Source organism: Moschus berezovskii, chromosome 17 (assembly GCF_049115385.1).
Source record: "Moschus berezovskii isolate FMDL1 chromosome 17, NW_MosBer_1.0, whole genome shotgun sequence".
NCBI classification, from domain to species: Eukaryota; Metazoa; Chordata; class Mammalia; order Artiodactyla; family Moschidae; genus Moschus; species Moschus berezovskii.
Window position 1 is genome coordinate 80,737,888 of NC_142476.1, and position 20,347 is coordinate 80,758,234.

General features: G+C 34.4%; 1 protein-coding gene across 3 annotated transcripts in view; it reads right to left on the bottom strand.

Moving 5' to 3' along the window:
- Positions 1-1,233: 1,233 nt before the first annotated feature.
- Positions 1,234-20,347, bottom strand: part of UCHL5 (ubiquitin C-terminal hydrolase L5) — a 47,167-nt gene continuing 28,053 nt past the window's right edge. For 2 of the 3 annotated variants that reach the window (XM_055419923.2, XM_088845552.1), the window contains 8 exons: positions 16,804-16,929; positions 16,660-16,721; positions 16,444-16,574; positions 14,860-14,923; positions 10,089-10,191; positions 9,098-9,211; positions 6,749-6,847; positions 1,234-1,493 (listed from right to left, as the gene is read on the bottom strand). In XM_055419923.2, coding sequence (XP_055275898.1) covers positions 1,449-1,493; positions 6,749-6,847; positions 9,098-9,211; positions 10,089-10,191; positions 14,860-14,923; positions 16,444-16,574; positions 16,660-16,721; positions 16,804-16,929 — 744 coding nt within the window. In that variant the 3' untranslated portion in view covers positions 1,234-1,448. The remainder of the gene's footprint in view (positions 1,494-6,748; positions 6,848-9,097; positions 9,212-10,088; positions 10,192-14,859; positions 14,924-16,443; positions 16,575-16,659; positions 16,722-16,803; positions 16,930-20,347) is intronic. The other variant, XM_055419924.2, reaches the window with a different exon arrangement.

Sequence of the window (20,347 nt, forward strand, 5' to 3'; positions counted from 1 at the left end):
CAACCTCCCCAGGCTGGAGGTCCCCAGGCTGGACTGGATGAGTATCTGTTTGAGAGGCTCACCCTCAAGGACAGTTAGGAGACTCTGGAGCCCACTGGCCTTTGAGGAGCTCCACTGGTGTCAGGACTTCTGCCTAAAGCCCCTCTCTGCAGCCACTAGGCAGTTTTTTAACCACCCTGGGGCCCTCCTCCAAGCCTTGGACCAAATGGAAACAATTAAGCGTTTTGCAGCAACAACAAAAAAAAATCTTGAAAAATTCATGTCTCAAATTAGAGGATGTATACAGTCTCTCTACTTATATTTAAATTTTCCCATAATAAAATACTAAAGAGTCATGGATCAATTTTATAAATGTACCTAGTAAAGAAAAAAGTACATTTCCTTTATAAATAGAAGTTTTATAAAATTTCCTTTAAAGTTAAACTCGAAAAAGAAGATTCAGAGCAAGAATACAGTATCATTTCATAAAATAAAGAACAAAGCAACTCTCCAAAGCAGTAGCAAATTTCATTGTGGGCAAACTATAGATGGCTCTTATAAACTACTGGGCTGTACTAATTTTATTCAAATTGGCAAACAAGGATCTTCCATCACCACCATCACCTTTTTAATAAAAAAGCAGATAATAGCCAAAATTGATCAACCTTTGATTTTTTATAAAGATACAGCTTAACAGCTTGAAAAAATGTTGCCAAACTGAGTAACACCCAAAATCTTGAAGACTTCACAATTTGCTCTTAACCTAAAATTTTGCTTTGATGCATAATACAACTTCCTGAAACAATTCTACAATACATAAATAATTCCAAACACTGAAAAAAGTTTGCTAAAATAAAATTGGGATGTTTATTACTTTTTCTACTGGTAGCAATGAAAATCACTAGAAATTATACTTTTGTTGTTTTCAAATGATCTGCTTAAAAATCAAGCATTTTTAAATAATTGGTATAGAAGATAAAATCATTTTAAAATCTTTAAAATACTTATGATACTATAAGATAGAAATATTGATTTTTTTCATTAATGATGAGAAGAGATTCAGTTTAATCAAGATCTGACATTTACAAATTTTAAGCATTTAATTAAGCTGGAAGATTGAACGAAAGATTAATTATAACAATTACAGGCAGAGAATAGCATTTGTCCATTTTCTAGGTTCATTATGGCAGTCATCTATCCAGAGAACCAACAGGAGTTCTCAGATCCAATGTCAAATAATGGAATTTGGGCAAGTGCTCTCAACACCGCTTTTATTTAGTACGCACCACATGCACATGATGCAGGGAGGGAGAGTTTATGAACCCATGCATTAAAGACAAGACAGACTGGTACTATTGCCAAACGTGCACTGAGTCAGTGAGAAAGTTGCTCAAGGTTCTTTATACTTAATGGTTTCCATGAAGATAAGTGCAGAAGCAGAAATGTATGCACATCCCAAAGCGTCTTCTTCATTTGGTTTCCTGTGCTTTCTTTGCATTCTGCTTTTCTTTTGCCTAGAAATTAAAGAGAGCATAGAGTAACATCTTAAAAGTATGTTTCAGTTCATATTAAAATGTGTCTAAGAGGACCCTCTTAAGCTAAAAGGCTTGAGCTTGAGATACATTGTTTATAAGATGTCTAAAGTATTATCTTTTATAACTTGAGACTCACAACAAACTCCTCCTGGACAATTATATAGTGATTCTTTGTCTTCAATAAAAAAGATCATATTTAGTTCACAGTTACTTCTTACCTGAAGTTGAAAATGTATTATTATAATGGTAATAATTCTAAGTTAAAAAATTACTCATGCCATAAAGTCATATTCATTCATAACTATTTCACAATAATATATTTACGTATGTGTCCATTTCTCATACAAACTGAGTATAAGAAAAATCCTATATTGACTTCTGTATATTTGAACAAATGAGTTTAACATAATAGTTTAAATGAGTTTAACTTAATTAAAGGATCACATGCCCGTAATGTTGATAAATCTCACTAATATGACTCAAAAAACATTTTCAAGAGTTGTTCACCTGAAGCTCGTAACAAGTATAGGGCTTGAACACAGTAATTCTATTTCACTTTTCAGCAGATGAGGAGGCCAGAGGTAACAAGTGGTATCAAACTAATAACCTGGGAACCATGTCAAAATGCAGACTGACTCAGTAAAATGCCTGAGGATCTAAATTTCTAACAAACTCTCAGGTGATGCCAATTCTGCTGACCCTCAGGTGACACTTTGAGAAGCAAGATTTTACAAGACTAGAATATAATGTTCTTTCCAGTATGGCACTTGAATCAGAAAGGAACAAGTATATTAATACAATTAAGGAAAAAACCTTCCTTGATTAGAACTATAATCTTTTTTATACTGCATTAGGTAATAAAATTATTATACAACTGTATGATAAAACTGAGTGCTATGCCTTACAATATATTAAGAGTAAATATGTTGTATGTACCATATAGTTTTTTAAATTGTGTATGTAAACATTTTCAATTAAAAATAATTTGTAATTTGATGCATATGATTTCTCAAAGAAGTTTTCTGTTTCCAAATAATAAAAACACAATTCCATTTTTGATGTAACTGGGAAATAAAAGTGTGTACTTCTCTTCTTAATGATGTCTGAATACACAGGTACCTTACTAGGATTAATAAGAATGAATTAACTGGTTAATAACAAATTTTACAACGTAATTAAATAAGCAAAGAAATGTAGAGTATCCATTCATGTATTAAAATATATAATTCAGATAAAACTAAAGGTAAGTTAAATAAAATAAGTTAAAAATAATGATATACCTTGACCAATAAGACCTCATTTAATCCCCAAGAAAGTGAACTAAGTATGACTCAAAAATTATACATAAGGAAATAGATTCTATAGTAAAATAAATAACTTGCCTAAAAGCAACAGCTATTAAGTAACATTTCTGAGATTTAAACCAAAAGTTTGTATTCTGGCCTTTATTGAAAAATAAAAACTACTGTATTTCCAAAATAGCATCGAAAAAATGTTCACGGTTCAGAAATATGTTCCTTCTATTTAATGTGCTACTGAGATATTAAAAATTGTTGACTCAAGTCAGATAATTCTGTAATCATAGGTATTAATATAGATATTATTGTGAACAACTTAACTATGTTCTACCTTGTTTCTATTAAGGGCTAGAAAAGTAAATTCCATACATCAGTTATTTATTACAAATTGAATTATAATGTCTTCGTAAAATTTGGACAAAATTCAATACTGTGAGGTTGCTCTGAATCCCCCACAGTAATGAAATCTATGATTTTAAATTATGGTAGGTATTGGCGGTTGCTAAAAACCTGAGATAGAAAATGATTCAGAAACACGTATAAAAGTTGGGATAAAATTTTTAAAGAATTATATCTGAATAAGTAAAAGTTTCACAAGTGAAACGTTAATCTGCTGATTTTATTTCATACTTTAAGGAACAGATCTGATGTATGGCACAAGAAATTTTATAACTATACATTTTTATATTACCTCCTGAGCAGTTTTTATTTAACATACACTCAAAGAACTCATCAAGTAAGAATAGAAGCTTCACAGAACAAGAACACTTATAAAGGTAAGATCTTAACCTAATTCATTAAAGGCATAGGGCCTTGGGAGAATCAAAGTCTGTACTCTTTATTATTTTGTAAAATGAAAAGATTTTCACAGCTCAAATATTTCCAAGCCATCACAGGCAGTAAGTAAATGCCACTGTTCTCAGAAATCTGATCCTGGACAGCTTTAGCTCTTAGCAACACCGCCAAGAGTAGCCACACCTTCCTCTTCGGTTCCTTCCACCCCTTCCATACTTCATCCCTAATTTTTCTTTCACTTGGCATTGCGGGGTAGAGGGGTGGGTTTCAATGTAATAATCCATTTCTGAGCTCTACATGTAATTTTTTCTTAGAAGTGTTACTTATTTATTAAGCAATTTTCACTACTGAAATCTTTATATTGGATATAACTATAAAATTTAATCTTGATCTGTTGTTTTAAATTTTTAACATTTGCAGTTATCAGCAGAAACTGATATTTCAATACGATATGATTTTTCAAAATAAGATGAACAAAAATATATTGGTACTAAAGAAGCTGATTCACTGGTAGGAATTAAGCATCTAATTCTAACAACAGATTTTAAAACTTGCGGATGTGAAATTTTAAATGGCATAAAGTTAGTATTTAGGAGTTACCTTGTGCTTCCCCCAGAATCCCTAGCATGACTTTATTCTGGCACTTATCAGAATAATACTATACAGCACAGTACTATAATTATGTATCCCTATCCTCTCCCCAACTAGGTTGCTTAAGACAGAGATGTGTCTTAATTATGTGTACATCTGTTGACTTTAACAGACTGCCTCAAATACAGTTTCAGTTAGATAAATGTTGGATAATCAAAACATCTCAAAAATTTTAATCAAATAATGAATCTGAATTCCCTTCAGAATCTCTGCACATAACAGATGGTGCATATATACAAGAAATAAATGTATCTCAATATTGCCTGTGCAGTATTATTAGTTAAAGAACAATAAAGTCAGTAACTACTCTTTCAGTAAAACAAATACAAACGAAGAACAGACTGGGGTGGTATTCCACTAACACTAGGCATTCATATACTGCCACCCTGTGTCCAAAATAATGTGAACTAAGGAATTATGGTTCTAATGCAAAAGCTGAAAAGCTGTTTCAACTGTGCTTTTAAAAAATATGGAAATATACTGTCATTAAAGTCAAATAAAAATGGTCCTATTCTTAAATTGCACAAGAAAGTTTACTCATGGACCAATTTTAAAGCAAAATACATACATTTAAAATTTCTCTAAAGTATCTGTCTGGTCCCTGATAATATTTATCTATATTTAATACCTGATATATCATACAATTTGCCATAGCAATCTATATTCTAGTATTTTCAACAGAGAAATATTTCAGTGTTTCATACAAAGAATATTAATATCTATATACTTGGTTAATCAGGCAATCTTGAGGATTCAGTTCAGTTCAGTCGCTCAGTCGTGTCTGACTCGTTGTGACCCCATGAATCACAGCACACCAGGCCTCCCTGTCCATCACCAACTCCCGGAGTTCACTCAAACCCACCTCCAATAGAGTCGGTGATGCCATCCAGCCATCTCATTCTCTGTCGTCCCCTTCTCCTCCTTCCCCCAATCCCTACCAGCATCTTGAGGATTACAGGACCTTAATTGTTTCTAAACCTTTAAAAATTAGTTTCGCATCTTGGACTTTTATGATTTTTACTACCTTGAGATACATGAATAGAAAAAAATCTACATGGGTAAAGAGAAGATTTAGTAGTATTCCTGCAACAATTTTACTTTTAATGCTAAAAGGTGAAGCATATGTTCAGGATTCTCCCTGAACATATGCTTCAGACTTCCTTGGTAATTCAGGCTTCCCTGGTAGCTCAGCTGGTAAAGAATACACCTGCAATGCAGGAGACCATGGTTCAATTCCTGGGTCAGGAAGTTCCCCTGGAAAAGGGATCAGCTACCCACTGCAGTATCCTTGGGCTTCCCTGGTGGCTCAGACAGTAAAGAATCTGCCTGCAGTGTGGGAGATCTGGGTTTGATCCCCGGGTTGGGAAGATCCCCTGGAGGAGGGTATGGCAACCCACTCCAATATTCTTGCCTGGAGAATCCCCATGGACAGAGGAGTCTGGCAGGCTGCAGTCCATGGGGTTGCAAAGAATTGGACACAACTGAGCGACTAAGCACAGTACATAGCATGTTCAGGATCTATATAATAAAGTATACACAAAAACCTGAACACACATCTTGAATTATTCAGATTTCATGGTGGTATCAAACAGGTGGGTTGAAATGTATCTGTGCTTCATGAACTTTAAAGTTAATAAGAAAAAACATCTACAATGTATTCTGGTCTTTAGGTTAACGGTCCAAAATTGTACTTGCCTAGTAATGTCTTCTCAAAATGTGGTAAGCAGACCAGCTCCATTAGAATCCCCAGGGAAAACTTATTACAGACCCCCTCCCTATACCAGGCTGTCTGGGGAGGGGCCAGGTAACGTGCTGTAAAGAGATCCGTGCTGTGTCACAGAAACCAACACAACAATGTAAAGCAATCATCCTCCAATTAAAAATAAAAAAATAAATAAAAGATTATCCAGTGGTCACTTTCAGAAACACTGATTTACCGTATAAACTTAAAAAACAATTATACTTCACTTATTCAAAATTTTCCTTAAAGTGCCTTATATGGAAGAAAAAAAATCCTAGTAATCAAGAATTTTTCACTAACCTGTAGTAGTTTTCCCTTAGTTCAAAGGGTAACAGCTTGGGAATAAGAAAACCTATTTCTCAGGCTAGGTTATGTTTTTTTCCCCCTTTCAACGTTCATTCTAGTTCTAAATTCTATGATAATTCAAATTTTTGCTAAATTAAATGAGAAACATCTATCACTTCAATAGTTAAAATTAATAATTTGTTTTCAGCTAAAGAAAGAAAGATGTTTTAAATTTCATTCTAATATAGCATAATCTGAATTTCTAACATTAAGGATTCCAGAAAGCTAAAGCAACAGAGCAATTCCTTATTTTTATTTTGCAATATGACACTGACCCAGCATTTCTCAAGCTGAAAAACAAGTAAGTAAAAGCAAAGCTTCAACAACTTTTATCTCTACTCAAGTCAAGTAACATTTTTGGAGACTCTAAATCTAATCTAAGTACGCATCAGTAAAAGACTTACCTTTTCTACTAGTGGTATTAACTGCTGGTGTTCTGCTAAAGTCTTTAACAATTCCATAATGAATGGCAGATAATTGTGCTTCCTTCTGATATTTTCAATCTGAAAATAAAACACATATCAAACCACACTATTTTCACTAAGCTTCTGATATTTTAATTTTTGGATCCAGCTCAAAATAGAAATGAAAGAAAATCCTCCATTATCATAAAAAAAGCATTAGAAATAATGAGATTTCCATTGCCACCGAGAATAAAGATTAATTACAATAAAATATGTGCAGAGAGTTTTCTTGGCTTAGCAAACAACAGAGGCTTTTAAAAGTCTAATCGGAGATAAACTATGAAAACATAACTCATGAAGGCAAACTAAGAAGGCCTACAAGATGAATTAACACTCCTGCTACTATACCTATGCAAACAATAAGGCCACACTTAATAAGATCAGTTTTATTGTGTGATTAAGAACAATCTTTCTTTGATTATGTTTTACCAAAAGGGAACAGCTGTAGGGAAAAATCTGTGCTCCGGTGGAATACTATGCATTGTCTACACTCTCCCAAGTTATGTGATTGCAGCCTGTCACTGTCTGGTAGAGGTTCAATTTACTTCCCTTTCCATAGGAAAAAAAGTTTCCATCTTCTGCAAATTCGTTTTGGCATTCCTACAGTTCATATAAATTTGAGCTTCTTTGACTTCTCCTTTGAACTAGTTGTGACATCTTACAGGTTTGCTCAATTAATGAATAAAAATTTAACATGTTCATTTTGTATCTGGTCTGAGAATTCTTTTTGGCTAAATTCTTTAGCCCAATTTTTGAACAAAGCATTCTCAAAGCAAACATTCTAAAACTCAGTGTTAAACTTAAAACAAATATGAAAAATTAGTTAATTATGTAACAACACTACACCAGAATACATAAATAGTAGGCAGTTTTTTAAAACCACATAAAAGAGAAGATAACATTAAAGCTTTCATCCCTTACTTTCCTGTCTCCATGAATTTGGCCCTTCTTTTTCCTGTCCTGAACACTCTGGAGCCAGCTCCTACCACCTCCACCTAAAGAAATCCTACTTGCCCAGGGTCCATATATTTTAACAACCACATTGTTGGCTGTTAAGTATGTTACAAAGCAGCATTCTCACACTATGGTCAACAACAGAAAGAAGAACACCAATCCCTGCGCTCAACTGAGCTTCAGATGAAAAACTGCTTTTTCTACTGTGACGAACATGACAGATCACCTCAGCACTGTTTCCAATGTCCTACAAAATTAAAGGTTTCTTTCACTCTTCTCCATCTCTGAAAAAAGTTTATCAGACAGATTGCAAATGAAGAAAAATGACATAATTGAAGACAGGCTCACTTAGTATTTGACCCTGAGTTATATAATGGTTGACATAACTTTAAAATTTTAAAACCCTAAAAAAATTGGAAAGAAAATTAAAAAATAAACCCAGCTATGTACTAAATTGGTGACAGAATGACACCAAGAGAAAATTTTTTCAAGTGAATTTTAAAATATGCTAGTTTGATTGTACATTCAAAATGAAATATATTCTAAGGAAAAAAATTACGAGAACACTTCTCAGTTGTTAACACTACTGGCATTGCTATTCTGAACCTTTTTATACATATATACATACACAGATAGCACAAAGCAAGTAAGAAAGTATGTTAATATTGATAGAAACCAAGATTTTCAACTGAAAAGACACAAATGCTTAACTTCAAATATAAAGTCCTTTAATCCTTAGTTCGAGTATTAACATGAATTCAAATTGTATTTTCTCTTCAAAGATAAAATAAGAAACAAGTGAAAATGTATTTCTTAGCTCTGAAAAGTCCTGGAAATAATGAAGAATCAATACCGCTAAGCACCCTGAGCAACCAATGGTTGCTAATGGTTTCTAAACACCATTTCTCACCAAAAGGCACTCAAGGCTTCTTGAAAAAATGGCCAATTTCAAGTCTGAAGCAGGAAACGTACAAGACAGAGTCTGAAACATCTTGTCATTCTAGGAAGCTATCAGACATGAAGATAGTCACATCCAAAGAACTTGGGAGACAGCCTGATGTGGCTCCTAATGGCCAAAGATGGGGTAATTTGAGCATTAGATAACTGCAGTGAACATTAGCAACAGATATGTTAAGTATCTGTTCATAATAATACTTGAAAAAAAATAAAAAGGAAAGAAACTTTACTAGTTACCTCTGTAGGGTGCCAGGAGGATCAACATATTCTGAAAACATGTAAGTGACAGAGAGAAGAGCAATCAAGCAGTCAATATACCTTCATGTCAAAATAACTACTCTATGTTAAAACATTAAGGAACAAAAGAAAAATACCTACCTTGTATCTTTTTAATTTCTGCACTTCCTCTTCAATAAGCATCTGATTTTTGGCAACCTCTGACTGAATAGCACTTAACATATTACTGCCCTGATCTGTATCCATGGGTTCCTCCTTGGGGAAAAGAAAAAGAAACAGCACACCCTAATAACTGAGGCTTAAGTCTAAAACATTTTTAGATGATAAACATAGTACAGTCATTTCCCAATTTTGATCTTAATACTGGTGATGGAATATCAGCTTAATAGCTGTAATATTAAAGGATGAAAGAAATATTTATTTAGGGCTTATAAGTAAGTATAAGGAACAAGTAGTATTTCTCCCAAATTTCTCTGTTCTACAATATGTATGAATTTTTACCTAAAAACCATCCATTGTATAATATATTGAATTGTTACAATCTTATGTTAGCTATAAAATAAATGTGCTTAAACATACTCAGGAAAATGTAATCAAAGAAATGTAAACAAAAGTCTTTGTCTATTTACTAATTCTCTTTGCCGATTATATTTACTAGAAAGGTAATCATCATAAGGAATAATAAAGATTACATGTGACTCTAATGTGTCCAATTAATTCTGTAACAAACATATTCTAACTTGCTTAATTTTATAATAAAATTACAGTAAATAGTTAATTGTGAACACTTATTTAGTACATACTATTTGTCCATCACTTTTTTGAAGTGGTTTGTATATATCTATTATCTCAGTTATTCTTCACAACAACATTTAAGGTAAAGACTATTATTTTCACTTTACATGAAGAAACTGAGGCACAAAGAAATACAATCAAAATCATACTTTCACTAAGTGGCAAAGGCAGGAGCTGAATCTAGGAAGCTTGTCTCCAGAGTGCATTATCTTAACAGCCACTCAGGATACTTGATTAAATCTATATTTCAGAAAAAGAAAGGAAGGAAAGAAGAAAAGAAAATAGTTTCCCTGAGAGAATAACTAGACCTTTGTACATAAAACACATGGGAACAAACCTCAGCAAGTTGTCTTTGTAACTCTGCTATCTTCTGTTCATATATCATTTTTCTGTCAGATACAATGGCCATTAAGTTAAATCTAATTTCACCTTCACTGTACCTAAGAAAAAATGACAGTTTATAATGTAATAAAGAAATGTAACACTGTTATAATTAAGATAATCTATTTTGATTACTCCCTTATTCTCTGGAGTAAACACAAATCAATCAATCGGCTAACCATAAAAACTGACATTTTAAGAAAGCTTTTGTAAAGAAGAGACATTACAACCAATATCACAAAAATACAAACAATCATAGGAGAATACTATGAAAAATGATATCCCAACAAATGCATAAATTCCTAGAAACAACCTTTTAAGACTGAATTGAGAAGAAACAGAAAATCGGAATAGACTGATTACTAGTAATATAATTGAATGAGTAGGGTTTCCCTGGAGGCTCAGTGATAAAGAATATGCCTGCCAATGCAGGAGACGTGGGTTCGATACCTGGGTTGGGAAATCCCCTGGAGAAGGAAATGGCAACCCACTCTAATTTTCTTGCCTGAAAAATCCCATGGACAGAAGATCCTGGCAGGCTACATGGGGTTGCAACAGAGTCAGACATGACTTAAAGGCTAAACGACAAACAATAACAACAGTTGAATCAATAATCAAAAAAAAAAAAAAAACCCAACAACAAAATCCAAGACCAGGTGACTTCACAAGGGAATTTTACCAAACATTTAAAGAACAACTAGTATTAATACTTCTATTTCTCAAACTATTCTAAAAAAAATTAAGAGGAGGGACTACTTTCAAACTCATTCAGAGTATAGCCTTCAGTTCAGTTCAGTACGGTCGCTCAGTCGTGTCCAACCCTTTGTGACCCCATGAATCACAGCACTCCAGGCCTCCCTGTCCATCACCAACTCCCAGAGTTCACTCAAACTCATGTCCATCGATCAGTGATGCCATCCAGCCATCTCACTCTCTGTCGTCCCCTTCTCCTCCTGCCCCCAATCTTTCCCAACATCAGAGTCTTTTCCAGTGAGTCAACTCTTCGCATGAGGTGGCCAAAGTATTGGAGTTTCAGCTTTAGCATCAGTCCCTTCAATGAACACCCAGGATTGATCTCCTTTAGAATGGACTGGTTGGATCTCCTTGCGGTCCAAGGGACTCAAGAGTCTTCTCCAACACCACAGTTCAAAAGCAACAATTCTTCGGCGATCAGCTTTCTTCACAGTCCAACTCTCACATCCATACATGACCACGGGAAAAACCATAGCCTTGACTAGACGGACCTTGGTTGGCAAAGTAATGTCTCTGCTTTTTAATATACTATCTAGGTTGGCATTACCCTGATACAAAAATTAGAGACACTTCAGATAATTACAAGCCAATATCCCTGGTGAACACAAATGCAAAAACTCTCAATAAAACATTAGTAAATTGAATTCAGCAATACATTAAAAAGATCATACATCATGATCAAGTGGGATTTATTCTAGGGATGTAAAGATGGTTCAACATACACAAATCAATCAGTGTGATAACTGCATCAACAAAACAAAGGAGAGAAATCACATGATCATTTCAATAGAGGCAGAAAAACTATTTGACAAAATTCAATATCCATTCATGATTAAAAGCTCTTTAACAAACTTTGTATAGATGGAACAAGCCTACTGCTAACATCATACTCAATGGTTAAAAGCTAAAAAGCTCTTCCTCTAAGATCAGGAACAAGACAAGGATGCCTACTCTCACCACTTTTATTCAACACAGTATTAGGAGTCCTAACCACAGCAATCACAGAATAAAAAGAAATAAAAGGCATCCAAATTAGAAAGAAAGAAGCAAAACTCACTATTTGCAGATGACATGAAACTAAATACAAGATACCCTAAAAACTCTATCAGAAAACTATCAGAGCTATTAATAGTTTTAATAGCTAATAAAAACTATTGCATGTCTATACACTAATAATGAACTATCAGAAAGACAAACCAAGAAAACAATTCCATGTACAATTACTTCAAAAAGAATAAAGTTAACAAATATAGTTAACCATATCTACAGGGTGAAAACACATTGAATAACTGAATTTATCAGCAGAAACCATGGAGACCAGAAGGGAGTGGCATAACATTTCTCAAGTGCTGAAAGAAAAGACTATAAACCGGAGATAAAGTAAACTTCAGAGCAAAGAAAATTACTAGAGAGGGAAAGCATTGAGTAATGGTAAAAATGTCAATCCACCAAAATGAAACAGTGATCATAAGTGTTTACGCACAAAACAACAGACCTGCAAAAATATATAAAGCTTTAAAAACTGATAAAACCAAAATTCAGTTCAGTTCAGTTCAGTCGCTCAGTCGTGTCCGACTCTCTGCGACCCCATGAATCACAGCACGCCAGGCCTCCCTGTCCATCACCAACTCCCGGAGTTAGAAACAGGCAAATTCAAAACTGTCTCTATTTGCAAATGACCTGATTATCTATGTAGGAAATACCAAGGAATTCACAAAAAACTTGTAAAGCTGGTGGGTGAGTTCAACAAGGTTGAAGGATACAAGACAAAGAAAGAAAAAAATTAATCTTTATTTTTATACACTAACAATGATCACATGGAAATTAAAAAGAACATGATCTACTTGGGGTATAAATCTGAAAAAATATGTATGGAATTAGTATTCTAAAAACCACAAAATGCTGATGAAAGAAATTAAAGAAGATCCAAGTAAATGGAAGGTCATATCATGCTCATGGATTCGAAGAATCAGCTGAGTTAAAAAAAAAATACCAATTCTCCTAAAATCGATGTTTGACACAATTCCTATCAATATCCCAACAAGAACTTTTGTAGATACAAAATTATACTATAATTTACATGGAGGGCAGAATAACTATAACAGCTAAAACAACTTTAAAGAAAAAGAATAAAGTTGGAGGCATCAGTCTATTGCATTTCAAGACTTATAATAAAGCTACAGCAATCAAGACTGTGAGGTACTTGCAGAGAGGAGAGAAACAGATCAATGAAACAGAAGAGTGAACCCAGAAACAGACCCACACAAATGTGCCCAACTGTATTTTTTTTTTTTACAAGGGTGTAGGAGCAGTTCAGTAAAGGATAGCCTTTTTTAACAAATGGTGCTAAACCAATTGAAAATACAAAGCAAAAAAATGACCTTTGACCTAACTTCACATCACACAAAAATTAACTCAAAATACATCACAGACTTGTATGTAAAATGTCATCCTATAAGCCCTTAAGGAGAAAAAGGGGAAAATCTTTGGGACCCAGGTCTAGGCAAAGATTTCTTAGATTGGACACAAAAGTGCAAATTCACAGTGGGAAAAATTGACAAACTGGACTTGACTGGAATGGAGAGCTTTTGCTCTGTGAAAGACCACAATGGGAGGATGAGTGGATGGGACCGGGAGAGACTGTTTTCAGTCAAGTGTCTGAGGAAGGACTGGTGATATCAAGAGTATATAAAGAATTTCAAGGCTCAACAGTCAGAAAACAAACAATTCAATTACAAATAAACAAAAGGCATGATTTTCAACATTAGTCATTAGGGAAACGCAGATCAAAACCACAATGAAATATCACTGCTGCTGCTAAATCACTTCAATCGTGTCCGACTCTGTGCGACCCCACAGACGGCAGCCCACCAGGCTCCCCCATCCTGGGATTCTCCAGGCAAGGTACTGGAGTGGGTTGCCATTTCCTTCTCCAATGAATGAAAGTTAAAGTGAAGTCTACCTACCTATTAAAATGGCTAAGATAAAAAATTTTGACAAAACCAAATCCTAGCTAGCATGTGGAGAAACTGGATCACTTATACTATATCGCAGGTGGAAATATAAAATAAAATAGTACAGCCACTCTGGAAGAGTTTGTCAATTTCTTTAAAAAAATTAAACATGCATTTGCCATAAAGCTAGGTATTATCTCAGAGAAACAAAAATTTATGTTCACATAAAAATATGTACACAAATGTTTACTGCAGCTTTATTCATAAAAGAAAAAACTGGAAAATCATCCAGAAGTCCTTCAATAGGTGAATGGGCAAAAAAAAAAATAGACTATCCATACCATGGACTACTACTCATCTATAGAAAAGAAGGTACAATTGATAATACTAAACATCCTGGATGAATCTCCAAAGAATTACACTGTGTGAAAAAAAGTCAATTCAAAAAGGTCACATATTGTATGATTTCATTTATGGAACACTTCTAGAATGACAAAAATTATAGAACTAGGAATTAAGGATGAGGGGTGGCAGAGCAGGGGTATAGTGGTTGCAGCTATAAAAGGGCATCACGAAGAGCCACTGTGGTGATGGAATTATCCTGCATCTTGACTATATCAGCATCAGTATCTGGCTGTGACACTGTACCACAGTTTTACAAGATGTTCCTCCTGAAGGGTAGAGGGTACACAGGATCTCTCTGAATTATGTGAATCTATAATTATCTCAACATAAAAATTAATTTAATAAAAAAGACAGTCCTGAAACAATAAATTTCACAAAATAGCTGTATAAAGTATCTACCTAAACAGAGATGTGCATGTTTAGCTCTTATAAAGACAAGATAACTTATTATAATGTAGAACTTAGAGATTTTTCTGTATGATTTCCTGAATATATTAATCCAATGCAAAGAAAAAGTTCGGTAAGTATTGCTAAAACAACAATAAAAAAAAGGCTTAAAGAAATGTTTAAAAATGAGGACATTCGTTATGCCAAAGAGTTAAGCTAAGCATTTACTTTTGTATCCGTTTTTCTATGACTGGCCTCACTGCGCTGATCCAGTCATCTTGATTGCATGCACCTAGGAAGAAATGCAAAAGCATTTACATCAGATTTGACATCAATATTATTTCAAAAGTTTATTCAAAGTATCTTTTTATTAATATTTTGGCAAATTCGTTATAGTAAAAAACTTTTTGCATAACCAGGTTAAGCTTCAACTCTTACTTTCTCAGTAATGATTAGGGGGAAATGATAAGTTATCATAATTTGCATTGTCACATTATTGTGTCACTTAGCGGTGCTGGACAAATGTCTGAGAAAGTAATGAATTAGGGGATTGTTTCATTAAAACTCTTGTCTCTGTGAGATAAGGATGACTGCCTTTCATTTTACAGATGATGAAATTGAGGGCTAAGAAAAGCCCGCTCACATGTTAGTGACAAAATAAGGATTCAATCCTTATCTGACTCCCCACTATTATAACTATAGAAAAAAAAAAACAAAACTGAAATCCACACACAATGCAAAACTGATTTTACCCAGTTGTTTTAATCCTCCCTTTTTACCTATATTTTAGCATAGCCACCAGCTGTGTAGCAAAACTGGCCATTCTGTTTTACAGTTTATGTCCTTTATAGCTGATGGATCCAATGAATAGAAAATGGCTGACCAGACAGATGCCAAGAGAAAAAATGCAGAGATCAGATCAACCCCCAACCAGAGAAAATCAACTTCTACATAATTAAAAGAACATTCTATTAATTTTCTTTAAGAAACACAGAAAAATAAATATTTTTAAACATGTAAATCTGCATTAGATGAACTATTGGTTCCAGGCATGGGTGTGGGTAGTAAGAATAGAATAAGCAAAATAAAACTACAAATTTTTTTTTAATCTGGAAGTTTAAAGTTTTGCGAATAGCAAATAACATTAGATTTCATAAAAACAGGTTTCACTGAACTTAAACCGAACTTTAAAAAGAGAAAAAGAAAACTTAATGAGGTAAAATATGGAGTTAAACTTCTTTTGTAGGTCTGTTAGTTCATTACTAGATCAGAACCACCTCAGCCTCGCTCAATAACCATTTATGAGCTCAAGGTTGGAGTTGGGGTGGGATCAGGATAAATCCACCCTTTGGCACAAAGGACAGCACAATACTGCACTATTTAAATAGAAGCTTTGAAGAAAAACATTTCTATAGACTGTTGAACACTGAATTAGAGATTCTGAAAGATCTAAATCCAAGGGAAAATATTTTAACACAGATGACAGGGATGGGACAGTATTTCTTATCAATTGACAAGTTAAGTTCACTGAAAGAAGTAGTTTTTAAAAGTTAACTGAAAAATCAAAAATAAATTATGTAATCTAGGGACTAAAAACACTTTTCTCATAGGAAAAAATTAAAGGTTCCAATGAAACTACAGTAGTCAACATGTCCTCACTGCCTGTTACTTAGTTTCATAAAGAACTGAAGAGCTTAAGGACATCACCTCCCCTTTCAAAAATCTACGCACCACTGGGACTGAAACAAAGGTGAACATCCAATCCTTTTTCCTTCATCAAAACTGAAATGCCAGAAATAGGAACCACATTACCTAAGTCAATCGGTCCTTCTCTTAATCCATCTAATTCATACAGTCTTCCATTAACAGGAACATAACTGACAAAGTGAAAAGCATCTTCTTCTTTTGCTGCTGTCTTAGCGTCAAATTCAAACATTTGCTGTCTACAGGGAAGAGAAAAACAGTGAGAAACAATTGGCAAAGATAAACCAGCAAATATTATATTTATTTAATAGAAAGTCTCTTTACCTGGCAAAACTGTTGTGCACCTGTCGGATGACATCTGAATTACTCAGCGCCAAACCTTTCATCTGAAATAATTTTTAAAAGTAGCCTATTAAAATAAGAACCACCACAAACAGGATATTTTAGGAATAATAAGATTGTACTCACAGCTGCATCAAAGCTTTGTGAAAATTCTTTAAACTCTGATAATGTCTCTCCTAAATGGACATCTTGATGAGTACAGTTCAATAACACACTTACTATGGCTTGAGTAGCACAAGCATTATTAATTACCTATAAAATATAAAAGGAAAAATATTATCAATGTGTTTAAAAAAAAAAACCAGCTTTCAACTGCTGACACTGACCCCTAAAATATGAAAACAATAATAGCTTCCAAATTTTATTTAATATAGCATTAGCATAAACATAATAAACATGATTAATTTCCATTTTTAATCTATTTCAGGAATTTTCTGCAATTCTGGAGCTGAATCAAATAAATTAAATGAACTCATACTATCAGTGAAGACTAATCTAGAGTAACAAAACCAATCTTTCCTGGTCTAAAATATACCTGATAAAACCAAAAGAGCCTATCCTTCCCTCCTCTTCACTTCCTAATAAGCTTGTTTCTACCTACAAATATTCAATCCAAATTTCAGAATCCAGGGCAAACTCTAACTTACCTGTGTAATTGTTAGAGATGTTATGCAACAATCTATATTCGTTTCTTCCCTCATTTGAATTCCTAAAAATGACAGCATATACGACAGTATACTGTCCACATACTTTTCAATGCAAGCTTTACAGCCCTAACCTCTAGCTATGAACTGTTTATTTAACAAATTGTGAGGACCATACATTCTACTGAGAGAAGAAAACATTTAGAGAGCACTTATGTGCCAAGTACTTTTCTAAGCTTCTTTTAATCCTGTCAATCAACAGCTTAAGAAGAAGGAGCAATATTATTATCCTCATTTTACATTTGTGGAAGCTGAGGAACAAAGAGGTTAAGTAACTTGCCCAGAGGGCACAGAGCTAAGAGGCAGGTGATCTGGTGTGAGAAATTCGTGTACTTAGCCAACACTGGAGGCTGGCTCCATACACACTTGTGGTCTCTCCAACAAGATTATAACCTACTTATGGACAAGGGCTTCTGCCACACTCCCTACAGCACCTACTCAGGGTTGAGATTACAGAGCTGGAAAGAGCCTCAGCCCATCATTGCAAACGCCAGATAGATTAATTGTAAAGTTAAACTTGATAAATTATTTTTAAAAATACAATTTATTCCTACTGCTGTATTTCATTACTACACTGTAATTAAAAACCATTTTCCAAAAACATTAATTCATTTATGATCTTACAATTTGGTAAATTATTTCTACTTTGCCTGATTTCAAAATGAAATCCTTCAATCATCTTCCTTCATTAACTCTTACACTCCTACACTTTTTTGTGGTCAGAGACTTTTGAAATCTTATAAATATCCGTGAGTTCTTACACTTTTGACTGCAGTATGTCTAAGAAATCCCTTGCTAAGCCTGCCTTTTCCATTAGAGAACACTCTCTTACTCCCAACTCTCAAACAGTAATAACACCACACCCTTGGAATTCCCCTTACAGTATTTTGTGCTCAAAACTATCTTATGGTTGACGATTAGAGAAAAGTAACAGTAGAATCCAATTAACATTGCTGCTGACTTCTTTTAATATGTATTCTGATCTGAATCACAGTTCTTTAGTAAATTTGGATGAAAATTTGTAATGATTAAAGGAGACATTATAAAGGTCATTAACTAAAATAAGACTTATCTCGGGCCAAAATTATCTGGGGATGGGTTGATAGGAGTGAAGTCAACAGAAGTTAAAATTTATACTCATTCACACATTCTTTCAAAATGATGACACATTAAATACATACTCTATACCCAACACTGAGGCTGTGGCAGAAAATACTAACAAGCACTCCGATGATCTAAGAACTTCAAATCTGTAATCTATCACTTTGGAAATTTTTTAAAAAGGATTAATAAAGAATTCTATGCAAAATCATCAAACTGTATACATTAAATATGCAGTTTTTTTGTGTATCAGTTATATTTCAATAAAGTTGGGTTAAAAAAAAAGAGAGAGAAAATCATGTGGTTACTGATACTCCTCTTCTGGAGTTAATCAGGACTTAACAGTGTTCACGATTTATTACCAGCCTGTCTTGTGTTTGTGTGAAGAACAGTCATTACGTGTGACAGTTATAAATGGGTGTAAATATACCTCTTCAGGTTTTTAAATGAGTTTAGTGCCACCAAGTGGTAAGGCTATAAACAGCACATTAGTCTCACTCTTGGGGGAGATCTTTCAAGACCCGCAGGGGATGCCTTAAACATTCACAGTACCAACCCCCCAAAATAAAATGTTCTTTCCTATGCTAATGGGCTGGTAGCACCCATGAGGGGCCAAGGGATGCATCACACCCAATGTGGGATGGAGGACAGCATGAGATTTCATCACACTATTCAGAAGAGCACACAGTTTAAAACTCACGATTTACTTCTGAAATTTTCCATTTAATATTTTCAGCTAGAGCTGACTGTAACCATGGAAAGTAAAACAGCAGATAAGGGGGGGAATACTGCACAGAAATAGCAAAAAATTATTTTTCAGACACTAAAAAGTGCACAGCCATTCAGTTGTTCAAATATTTACTGAAACACCCACGGGGGCCAGACGCTGTGATAAGCGCTGAACACACAGTGAGCTAAGAGATGTGGTCCTTGTCCTCACGAAGCATGTAAAAACCACCTCATATACATCCTTTTGGAAGAACTGTAACTTATTTCACAAAATAAGTTCTGCAGTATAAATTATGTATACAGTCCCCAACTGCTTAAAATCTTTAACTAGTCCTGAGTGTTCTACTAAAAGCATTCTGACTTGTAACACACTTAAATAAAGCAGCAGAGTTTAACAACAGAAGGAAGGCTAGACCAGGATGTCACAAGAAGGGTTGCCCCAGAACCTTAGGAATTTGGTCTGAATTCCTTGAAGAGGCCATATATTCTCTAATTCATCTGAACTCTTCCACTCTCCACCTCTTACACAAAATCCAATTCACACATTCATGCTGCCAACCTGATCCTGCAGCTACCTGACTTCACAACACACAGGCTAGAGAACAACTTCTTATCCTGGTGTACAGAAAAGAACACGGCAGATGCCTAGAGAAATACATCTAAAACTGCTTGAAGTACTGTATTACAAATTATAGTCAATCTTCACTGAGTCATAGCTATAGGATACATTAATAATTTTTTAATATTTATTAATAGACTTTATTTTCTTGGGTTCCAAAATTACTGATGGTAACTGTAGCCATGAAATTAAATGACGCTTATTCCTTGGAAGAAAAGCTATGACGAACCTAGACAGTGTATTAAAAAGCAGAGACAGGACTTCCAGTTCAAGATGGTTGTGTACAAGAACATGTACTCATCTCCTCCTGCAAGAGCACCAAAATCACAACTAGCTGTTGAGCAGCCATCGAGAGGAGGACACCGGGATCTACCAAAGAGACACCCCATGTCCAAAGACAGAGAAGAAGCTGCAGAAAGACAGTAGGAGGGGCACAATCATGATAAAATCAAATCCCATTCCCGAAAAGTGGGTGACCCACAAAATAATAATACCAAAGAAGTTCTCCCACTGTTGT